The 10,600-nt window shown below is 34.0% G+C and overlaps 2 protein-coding genes across 6 annotated transcripts; one reads left to right on the plus strand and one right to left on the minus strand.

The window, feature by feature from the left end:
- Positions 1 to 210: 210 nt before the first annotated feature.
- On the plus strand, positions 211 to 3,725 carry LOC146903705 (protein NRT1/ PTR FAMILY 7.1-like). Of its 2 annotated transcripts, XM_085724228.1 has the most exons (6): positions 211 to 542; positions 1,025 to 1,087; positions 1,216 to 1,297; positions 1,385 to 1,602; positions 1,845 to 2,404; positions 2,692 to 3,725. In XM_085724228.1, exons 2-6 carry the CDS (start codon positions 1,025 to 1,027, stop codon positions 3,530 to 3,532), a joined length of 1,764 nt encoding a protein of 587 aa, XP_085580354.1. In that variant the 5' UTR covers positions 211 to 542; the 3' UTR covers positions 3,533 to 3,725. The 2 variants fall into 2 exon arrangements, with proteins under 2 accessions (XP_085580354.1, XP_085580355.1); XM_085724229.1 differs by lacking the exon at positions 211 to 542 and having other exon boundaries at positions 1,006 to 1,087; positions 2,692 to 3,664.
- Positions 3,726 to 3,892: 167 nt separating this feature from the next.
- Positions 3,893 to 9,739, minus strand: LOC146903706 (putative E3 ubiquitin-protein ligase LIN-1). Of its 4 annotated transcripts, none has more exons than XM_085724226.1 (9): positions 9,566 to 9,739; positions 7,687 to 9,020; positions 7,205 to 7,492; positions 6,838 to 7,024; positions 6,124 to 6,739; positions 5,604 to 5,748; positions 5,045 to 5,311; positions 4,611 to 4,920; positions 3,893 to 4,187 (listed from the first exon to the last, which is right to left on the minus strand). In XM_085724226.1, the coding sequence occupies exons 2-9, from the start codon at positions 8,974 to 8,976 to the stop codon at positions 4,177 to 4,179; spliced, it is 3,114 nt and encodes a 1,037-aa protein (XP_085580352.1). In that variant the 5' UTR covers positions 8,977 to 9,020; positions 9,566 to 9,739; the 3' UTR covers positions 3,893 to 4,176. The 4 variants fall into 4 exon arrangements, with proteins under 4 accessions (XP_085580352.1, XP_085580350.1, XP_085580351.1 ...); XM_085724224.1 differs by having other exon boundaries at positions 3,893 to 4,194; XM_085724225.1 differs by having other exon boundaries at positions 7,202 to 7,492.
- Positions 9,740 to 10,600: the final 861 nt, after the last annotated feature.

The following is a 10,600-nucleotide window of genomic DNA, read 5'->3' on the forward strand; positions in this document are numbered from 1 at the left end:
GTGAATCAAGCAAGAAACAAGACCACTTCAGCTTTCAAAAGTGTTCATGGTCCACTCAATTTGTTTTCTTCCATTTCTTTAACTAAATTTTCGAAAGTTTGTTACACTTACTACTAAATAGTCATTATGATCCGCATATATCGTTTACTATAACTATTTTATTTGTTATTTGTTTTGTTTATAAAGAGAGCTTTGCAAAGAGTGTTACTTAGTTCCCTTCAAAACAAGGAGTGTTATTAGTTTGTTACATGTTACAAACAAAGATATATAACATTAACATAAGCATTCATATTTCTCCATCTCTTCTCTAATTGTTTCAGAAAGACTAAGAAGAAGAAAAGTAGTGTTGTTGTTTAGAGTGAAGTGATAAACAATTTTGAACCATAAATGACAAAAAGTGTCAACACGAAGACTCGTGTATGCTGTTCTTATTGTGAAATAATTTTGGTGTTCTTGGTTGCTGCTTCTTTCTCTTCTCCATCACCAGAATCTGACACTATTCCGGAGGAGTTCACTTTATCTGTCACCAAATTTCGCAAAAGGTTCATTGGTTCACTTCTTTGTTTTTTATTGTTCTCGACAGCTCTCTAGTCGAATATGTGTCCGATACCACACAACACTGATATTAACGTTCAACTGATATATTTTTTCAAATTATGTATTATGTTTGTTTTGTAGGTCCTAACTAATGTATTATGGAAGTTTTTGAAAATATGTCACAATTGAAAAGAAAAATACATAATCACATGTCATTGTTTTTAGAAACGAAATTGCCCTAAAGTGTTTTAAGGCATCATATACTATTTGTTATATAGGAATTCACTAAAAATTTCATTAAATATTGAACAAAATACTCGAGTAAAGAATGTTTCTCTTGATTGACTTTAAATACATATGCACAACTATCTTGAGACTTCTATGACATAGTCACTACATGTATAGCAACAATAAGATACAAACAATCTTTGAATCTTGCATCTGTTGAATATGGATGGTTTTCATGTATGTATGCATGTGTATGCAGATGGAACCAGCAGGACCGGTCGCCCCCCACAATGTCAATCCCGACAATATTGAAGTAGTTGAGGTTAGTTAGTTAGTTAGTTATTCATGGTGAATGTTGTTAACATCGCCATTTGCCAACCAAAGTGAAGGATTCATCAATCATATACTGATAATATATGTTTGGTTTGTCAAAAAAATAAATTAAAATAGGCGACAGAAGGAAATCATGTCAATGGAGAAGTGGCAGATGGGAAGAGTAAAGGAGGATGGACAACTGCATACATCTTGCTAGGTACTATAAACTAATCATTCATTGTTTGATTCATCATTATCATTATACATACATGGTAATTGTAAATAAATGAATGAATGAATGCAGCTAATCAAGCACTAGCAACACTAGCATTCTTTGGAGTTGGAGTGAACTTGGTTCTGTTCCTAACAAGAGTCCTTCGTCAAGACAGTGCCGAGGCCGCTAATAATGTCAGCTTGTGGACTGGAACTGTTTACATCTTTTCACTCTTGGGAGCATTCCTTAGTGATTCTTATTGGGGAAGATACTTAACATGCGCTATCTTTCAGCTCTTCTTTGTTCTGGTATGTTACTATAATGTTTCTTTTTTGAAAATAACTTATCTGTAAACTGTTTGCAGATTATTTGTAGAAAATCTCCAGGATACTCTGAAAATACTTATTGCTTTATGAAAACAGTTTGACTTATTTTATCTTTGTTATAGATATCTTGCTACAATAGCTTAATTAAGTTTCTTATCCAAACATCATGAACTAAATACAAATGAATGAATGGAAATTGAAGATCTATGCATTGATTGATGCAGGGTTTGGGGCTGATGTCTTTGACATCATGGCTGTTTTTGATCAAACCATTAGGTTGCGGTAATGAACATAGTGTTTGCAATGAACCAACACCATTGGGAACTGGCCTATTCTATTTGTCAATATATTTGGTTGCATTTGGATATGGAGGGCATCAACCTACCTTAGCAACCTTTGGAGCTGATCAATTTGATGATAAGAGTATTCAAAACACCAACTCCAGAGAGGCTTTCTTTAGTTACTTTTACTTTGCACTCAATGTTGGATCACTCTTTTCCAACACCATTTTGGTTTATTATGAAGATACCGGTATGTGGACATTGGGTTTCGGTGTCTCCTTAGCCTCTGCTATCATAGCCTTGATTTCATTCTTAGCAGGATCTCGAAAATATCGATATGTTAAGGCGTATGGCAATCCTGTCATAAGAGTAATCCAGGTTTTCGTTGCTGCCACTAGGAAGTGGAATGTTGAACCCGCCAAGGAGGACCAACTTTACGAGGTTGACGGCCAGGTATCCGCCATCAAAGGAAGCAGAAAGATTCTTCACTCCCATGATATAAGGTACATATGTTGCTGCATTCGAAAACTAGCAAGTATAACATATATAATATACATCTGTATTACAAGATGAATTTAATTCTATGCATTTTCAGTGAAAGTTTAATACAGACATCTAATCATACAGATGATAGTTTACGTGTTACTATTATAAAGTATGATTAGATGTCTCATGTCTGGATACAGTCAGTGTATAGTTATTTAACTCTTATAAGATATCCGATTGTATGTTGAATTATTGAAATTTGAAACTCATTTTTTATCTTTTTTGTATATGTTGAGGTGAGCAGATTCATGGACAAGGCGGCAACACGGACAGTAAAAGATGGGAATGAATCTGGGAACCAATGGCGGCTTTGCACTGTAACTCAAGTTGAGGAAGCCAAATGTGTGTTGAGAATGATACCAGTTTGGCTGTGCACTATTATTTACTCTGTTGTATTCACACAAATGGCTTCTCTTTTTGTCGAACAAGGCGATGTAATGAACAACAAGGTAGGAAAATTTCACTTGCCAGCAGCAACCATGTCCGTGTTTGATATATGCAGTGTCCTTGTATGCACTGGACTTTATCGCCAAGTTCTCGTTCCCTTGGCCGGAAAATTAAGCGGTAATCCTAAGGGGTTAAGCGAACTTCAAAGAATGGGAGTTGGCCTAGTTATTGGAATGCTTGCGATGGTTGCAGCTGGTGTAACGGAGTTTGAAAGGCTTAAACAAGTTCAGCCTGGACAGAAACAAAGTAATTTGAGTATATTCTGTCAAATTCCACAGTATGTTCTTGTTGGTGCTTCAGAAGTTTTTATGTATGTGGGTCAGTTGGAGTTCTTCAATGGTCAAGCACCTGATGGCATAAAAAGTTTTGGAAGTTCACTTTGTATGGCATCAATTTCTCTTGGAAACTATGTTAGCAGCATGATGGTGAAAATTGTGATGATAATCACTGCTAGAGGCGAGGAACCTGGATGGATTCCGAATAACTTGAATGTTGGGCACATGGACAGGTTTTTCTACCTCATTGCAGCGCTAAGTGCTCTTGACCTTGTCATCTATGTGTTCTGTGCTCGGTGGTACAAGGGTGTCACGAACATTGAAGGTAGTGACAATGTCGGAAGCCAAGAGGACAATGTTTGATCGACTCAGAGAAGCTTGAGTTTTTATGCGTTTTCTTTCTATCTTGTCAAAGCATATGCTTTCTTGTTTTGCTTTGGACAATTTTCTTTTTCTTTGGATAAATTTCTAGTTTTGAGTAGCTAGGATGTTAAATTTTCTTTTCTCATTTAATTTATTGCGTATTTGTTAATGCGACCAAAAGGCTTTCATTGCACGTGTTTGCACTTTACGAGTTCTATGAATGAAAACACTAACCTTTTAAAAACTTAACGAGTTTACACTTTAATCATCATTTAACACTTTAATCGTTATTGTGTAACTAAAATCTACCGTGATTCCAAACATTTACTTAACGAGTTTGCACTTTAACAGTTCCATGCATGAACAAAGACACAGATTTTGCAGTTATTCATCCTGATGAAACTTAAGGAAGTTGATGAGTTCAATATACATTTTTATTTTTCTAGAATAGAATATACAGTGTTGAAACATTTACTTTATCCAACAGTCTATGTGTCATCAAAATTGGAACTCCGAAATGAGGAGGCAAAGATATATTCTGTACTACAGATTCTCCCTATACAAAATGGCATGCAGTTTCTTAGCAGTCCATAATACATCAACTAGTCCATGAAGAAGGGGAGCAATATCGTCTGCCATAATCTTCAAAAGTGTTCTGCATTCTACAAATAATTTGCAAGATATTATACAACCAAATATAAATTATGTCTTCTTAATGCAATTGCATGTTCATATCTATAAACTAGTATCGGCTTTTCATACACATCAACACCTTTTCTGTTTAATACTCCGATCATCGCATTGTCTCAACCTATTTGTCACTTTGGAATATCAATATACCACTTATTAACTTTTTTACGATGAAGTCCTTGTTTAATTAAACAGTCCACCACCCAATTAATTTGAATATTTTAGTCTTGAGCAACATAACTAATTTGAATGTTACTCTAAAAATCAACATAACTAATCATTTTCTTAAGAAATATAATGAGACGGGGGGAGTAACATTTAAAATTGCTTTCAATAGTTCCGAAATTAGCAATATTTTTATCACAAATAAATGGTGAAGGTGCCAAACCTGATATTTTACTGAAGTTGAACAAGGACATAGATGCAAGAGTCTTGAGCTCAAGTTCTCCATTTTCAAGGATTCCTTTCAGCTGAGAGATGATAGCTAAGAAGGCAGGAAGATGCAATCCTGCATTATACTGTTTAGAAAGCGAGGAACTCAACCATGTAACAGTTATTAAACAAGCCCTCATCAAATCTAAATGTCTAGAATCTAAACATTTAGATATGGTCTTCAAAAATAGACTTTCTCCATCACCAATCATTGATTCTAACAAGTTTGCCATGAACTCTTCATCCATTTCTTCTTCTTCATCTTCCTGTCATTTTTTAACTAAATGATTATCATCCTAGATACATTCATTAAGTGACTCATGCAAGAGTAAATATTAATCTAACAAACTAACATTTTCCATTAAAAAATAACAAAGAAAGAAAACTTACCGATGAAACGGTTACATTTAACCGTTGATCCTCTTCATCAAGGCTAGGAGATTTCAATTCTGAGCTACCATTGTTATAACCTGCTTGCTTTAAGATGGTAGTATTATTTGTTATCATTCCAGTGGAAGAAAAATGTCCACACAAGATTAAAATAGCTCTGCAACACTTCTTTTGAACCTTGTCATCATTTAAGCTGGCATCAAGCGCCTCTGCAATGGCATTCACAGCCATCTCTATGTATATGCTAAACTTTTGAGGCTGCTCAACCTGCAGTGCAAATATGTTCTAGTCAATAACTGAACAAAAGATAGAGATTGAATTTCATTCATTGTTTGGTTAAAGAAAATATCACATGAAAAATATTGAAAGTCTCTTGAACATTGAAGGGAACATGCCAGTCACTTGATCTTTAAATATTATATAGACTGTTCAATATTTAGAGGTTAATATTGCATGTTACCCTACTATAAAAACAACCTCAACATCATGCAAGGCTAAGAAGTTATGTAAATGCATTAAATACTAAATAAGATGTGCATAGATAATGCATTAAGCATACCAGTAGTTCAAAGTGTAATAAGAGGACAGCGATGAGGGGCTTTTCAATTGGAGAAGAATTCTTAAGATACATGAGCACAATATGCATTGTACTAACTACATCTCCACCCACCAAGCCACTTATGAAAGAAGTGACATCCTTTCTTCTACAAAATAAATAGTCCAGTAAATAATATTTCGAAAGAGTAGTAGATATACAGAATAGTGTTATCAATGACGGATCGCAGAGTATAGCGGTTTAATTCTGCTATATTACAGTGATATAGAGCCACTATTTGACAGCACTTTATGCTAAATAGCATATTGCATAGCAATAGCGATTTTTTCAAATTCCACTATGCTATAGCGCCGTTATAACCGCTATTTATAACCTCTATTTGACAACATTGATACATAATATGCAGATAAATAACTGAGCAAAATAATCTTTTAATTAAATTTTATCAGTGATGTACACTTGGCTGTATGATAATCAAAGTGACTCATATGAAAAAGAAACCAAAATTTGATAAAAATCTCACCTCTTCATTGACAAAAGTTCAGTAAGGAATAGTATTGCATTTTTTGTTGGGGTAACATCCTTACTGTGAAGAAGCTCAAGAAGAAATTTTCTGTTGACACCCCTTGCTATCTTATATATGCAACTACAATCTGATCGGATACAATTTAACAAGATCTCGATCACATGTGATTTTTCTTCCAAATTTCCTTGTTCAAACCTCCTACAGAGAAACGAAAGAACCCCTAAAGAGATTATATGCTTAGCATAAGTTGATTTTTCCTCTTCTTTCAAGGAAGATAATAGACCTTGTAACTTGAAAACGATAGCCTCATCGCGCTTTTTTAACTTAATTTCCTTCGAATTTCCCACAGTTTGAGAGGCAAAATCAAGAAGGCGATCAAAATCTTCTGACTTCCAGTTATCGATCAAACGCTTCAAAATAAGGTTGCTAAATGGTATGACTACACATTCTAAAGTATTTCCTGTTACCGGACATGTTCTGTTTCCCTTTTGAAACCATGCCTTGATGGCTTTTCTTTCAAAGGTTTGACCTGACTCTAAGGTAACTGGTTCCTCAAAGATATTTCTTGTCAGAGGACAAATAAATTCCTGTGGTATGCTTGGAGAATATGATCCTACACCAAAAATTTTATGTAAAATGAATTATCTATCTGCCAGAAAATCCATTTGTTATCTGAAGGAAGCTACATAGTCAACATATTATTTTTCTTACCATCAATAGTAGGGGTTATCTTATTTGGCTGCATCTTTTTGATAGAAATTTCATTTGCTTTTTCATGTGGTAGATCATTAGATATGTGACTGTTTAAATTAGTTTCTATGGAGAAATATTTTCTAGTGCCATTTCTGGAATTCTTCTCTTTCCATTCTTCTGCAGCTGTCCTTGATGTTCCTTTCCGCTGTCAAATATTATTGACAGTGTGAAATATGAGGACAGAACAGAAACAAATTTTAATGCTACATCAAGCATATGAGTGGCTCACTCATCAAACTATAAATAATTTTACTGTAGGAAGATTGTTATTTTTTAAAGATTTTTTCTATATAAAAAAAAGACAAAAAGGTGAAATTATTACCACAGGTATATAGAATTCATGAACTGGTACTCTTGGAGTGAACTCTTCAGTACTTTGATCGATATATTTAACAGTTTCTGATTCATATATTAATGTTTTTTTAACGATGGTCGAACCATAAGAACCTCTCTCACAGTTTTCAAAGCTATCTTCATCCTCATCAACTTCAACTTCATAGACTTGAGGTTTACTACCAAAGAAAGAATCATAAAGTTTTTTGCTGACCATTGCCTGTGGCGAGAATGGTTCGTTGGAGCTAGAAGACTCAAAAGAATGACCAAGTGAACTTCCCTGTCATTAGAGATAAAGTCAGTTAATGGTTGGTTAACAGTTAGTTAAGATAGTTATCTTTGTTATCTTCATTTTCTTATGGACTCTTGTATAAACAAGGTCCTTTGTATTCATTATCGATCAAGTTATCAATAAATGAGATATTTTAGCAATTATCGATCAAGTTATCAATAAATGAGATATTTTAGTAATACCTGTCGACTCGTAATGGATAATGATGGAATTCCGATGGAAGGAATAGTTGGAGTTTCTACTCCTTCACTGAGCCAATCTTTGTAATATAAAGCAAATAATTGAGTTCCTGAATCCAAACTTTCATTATACACTTTCTGGAGAATCTTTATCTTTCTTGCTTTGTTTTGTGTATCTAAAACAATTTCACTTTCCTTGTTGTCATACCATTTCTTCAAATCAGAAAGTTGCGAAGAAAATAGACGCTCCCAAAGTTCAGGCAACAATATCGTCCGCGCCTGAAAAGGAGAGTCGCAAAACACTTGCAAAAGATGCTTCGCCGAAACTTTCTTTTTTCTTTGGATCAAATATACAACACTGAGGTAAAGATGAGCACAAGCTGATAACTTGAAATTTTGAATCCCGCACGTAAAATCGTACTTGAGATCATTCAAACTCAAACCAGTAATAATGCTAAGCTGCATTGTTGCTCTTTTAAGATGTGTTGCAGATATAGTTTCCTCAGCAGCAGTTTTTTCTGTGCACTCAATTGCTTGCTCAAGACTTGTAATCACCTTGGTCTCAGAATTGCGCTCTTCCTCAAGTTGAATGAAATTCAAAGAGGAGAAACAATTGTGGCGCAATGCCGACCGAAAATCTTCATCCGTTAGAAAACTTTCTATGTATCCATTCAGAATGGAAACTAGTGCTTTCACGGCAATTTCATCAATAGCAAGACTAGAAGCATCTTGCAATTGCATAACATGATTGCTATTTTTGTTCTTGCTATCTTCATAGTTTTTGCTATTACTATTTGATCTAGAGTATGATTTCTCTTGATGTTTTATATTCTTTCTATTTCCACTCAATTGTCTAAGCATATATGAATCCTTCAATGGCTTTTCCCCCAATTGTTCCTTCTTTTCTTTGCCTCTTTTCACATTAGACACTTGGTTTGAATAAGCATCGTCAAATCCACTATCACTATCTGATGAATTGTAAGACTTGTTCTTCTCAGATTCACTGTTCTTCGACCCTTCGTTATTTAACTTGTTTCCTATAAAAACATTATTATCACTTGATCTCATGTTTTTATTGTCACTTGTATTGCTTATCTGATATCTTGAGGCTGTTTTAGACTTTGTTTTCTGTGTTTTAATTCTTTCACTTGATGATACACACAGTCTATCTTCCAAAGAGTGAAGAGGATCACTTGAATTACCATGATGGAAAGAAGATCTTGACCTTTGCACTTTTCTGCTGCTTGCTTTGAACCCTTCCTCTGCAAGAAGCTGCTCCAAAGATGAAGCCATTTATATTGAAGTCTCCTATAATCAAAACTGAATAGTAACTCTTCCTGCAGGCAAAGATCAGACAGTATGAAGCATAGACACCGAACATGATACTAATATGTAGACACTAGTAATAGGCAAAGATCAGACAGTATGAAGCATAGACACCGAACATGATACTAATATGTAGACACTAGTAATAATTTGAAAAAAATGAAGATTGAAGGTGTGTTAGGTGTCTGATAACTCGATAGAGTATAATTACACGCGTCGTTTACGTATTAGTATGAGACACTGACAAACCTTCAACTGAAGTGTCGTTCGTTGCACATAGTCAAATTACGTTAGAACAGGCTAATCATGTTCAAAAGAAAACAGAAACGTAAAAACGCCATTAAAGAACACAATATTTGATCACAAAGTTCGGCCAATTGTGCCTAGGTCGCAAGGTGGCTACAATATCTTTCTATTATTCAATCTTAACTAACATCACTTATAGTCTAGCTCTAAAATGAAAGAATAATTTTCAGGCAAATAAAAATAAATATGAGATTACCTTAATCATATTATTTGAGTGTATAAATGAAAAAGTGGGGATATGATACTATACCTGAGTTGTTATTGTTGTAACTTGTAAGCTTTAGTTTCAACACCAGAACTCAACAAACATCTCCAACTGAAAATGGTATGCATGCAAATCCAAACACCAAAAGTAAAAGGGAACTTTTATGGTTTATGTTTTGAAAGGAATATTAGGAAGACAGAACATAGGAGGGTTATTGGTGGAATGACATGATATGATATATGTTATATAATAAAGGAGTTGGTTGGTTATGATTATGAAAGAAAAGAAGAAAACAAAAGAAGAAACATAAAATAGAGTGAAGAAAAAAACAACAACTGGCAACAAGGGAATGAGGATGAGTTCATTTGACAAATGATAGAAAGAGAAGACTTTAGATATTGACACATATGAATGAATGTTTCAAAGACGGTTGACATTGTCTTTCCCTTTATCAATTTTCTTTCTATTCTTTATTAGTTTTGGTATTTGCAGGCCGTCTAGTTGCTTTGGAATATATATCAAAATCATACTCATAGTCATATTAAATTTAATACAATAGTACATGCTAAAACATTACTTAGCACTAACTATCATCAACCGTCACCTTTCTCTTTCTGGTCCTACCAAACTAGTTTTATAACCCAGTGCCAGTGGATCTATTCTTTGGGATGTTTCTAGGTGCCATGCCACATGGAAATATCAAAAAATTCGTACTAAAAAAACCATGTCAAATTACACAAAGTAAAATACAAAAACAAATGTTAGATGCATTCTTAATGCCTCACACTTGTTGGATTGTATGACACGATTAGAATGTATGCTTCTACTGTATTATAGTGTAATTAAACAATAGATAGTTATGAAACTGGAGAATTCTTATGTACTTGAAATTTTGTTGGGCATCAACATTTAATAGCAAAATTAATTCAAAATATGAATTTATTTTAAAATTATTAAATACAAAAAAAAATGATACAATATTAAATTATTGAATGTTGGGTAAGTGGTCGCCTTTAAAACTAAAGAAAAACAATTTAAAAAAGTAGAAGCTAATGAATATAAGTACATCTATCAATATTG

The sequence above is a fragment of the Medicago sativa genome, chromosome 7 (assembly GCF_051527215.1).
Source record: "Medicago sativa cultivar Bolivia chromosome 7, Bolivia_mono, whole genome shotgun sequence".
In the NCBI taxonomy this organism is placed as follows: domain Eukaryota; kingdom Viridiplantae; phylum Streptophyta; class Magnoliopsida; order Fabales; family Fabaceae; genus Medicago; species Medicago sativa.

Excerpts from the sequence above, each read along its gene's own strand:
- LOC146903705 (XM_085724229.1), top strand. The coding sequence starts at position 1,013 with ATGTGTATGCAGATGGAACCAGCAGGACCGGTCGCCCCCCACAATGTC. Across the intron at positions 1,298-1,384 it reads AACTGCATACATCTTGCTAG|CTAATCAAGCACTAGCAACA; the intron begins GTACTATAAACT and ends GAATGAATGCAG. Across the intron at positions 1,603-1,844 it reads TTCAGCTCTTCTTTGTTCTG|GGTTTGGGGCTGATGTCTTT; the intron begins GTATGTTACTAT and ends TGATTGATGCAG.
- LOC146903706 (XM_085724223.1), bottom strand. The coding sequence starts at position 8,976 with ATGGCTTCATCTTTGGAGCAGCTTCTTGCAGAGGAAGGGTTCAAAGCA. Across the intron at positions 7,493-7,686 it reads TATCCATTACGAGTCGACAG|GGAAGTTCACTTGGTCATTC; the intron begins GTATTACTAAAA and ends CTCTAATGACAG. Across the intron at positions 6,740-6,837 it reads GATAACCCCTACTATTGATG|GATCATATTCTCCAAGCATA; the intron begins GTAAGAAAAATA and ends TTTTTGGTGTAG.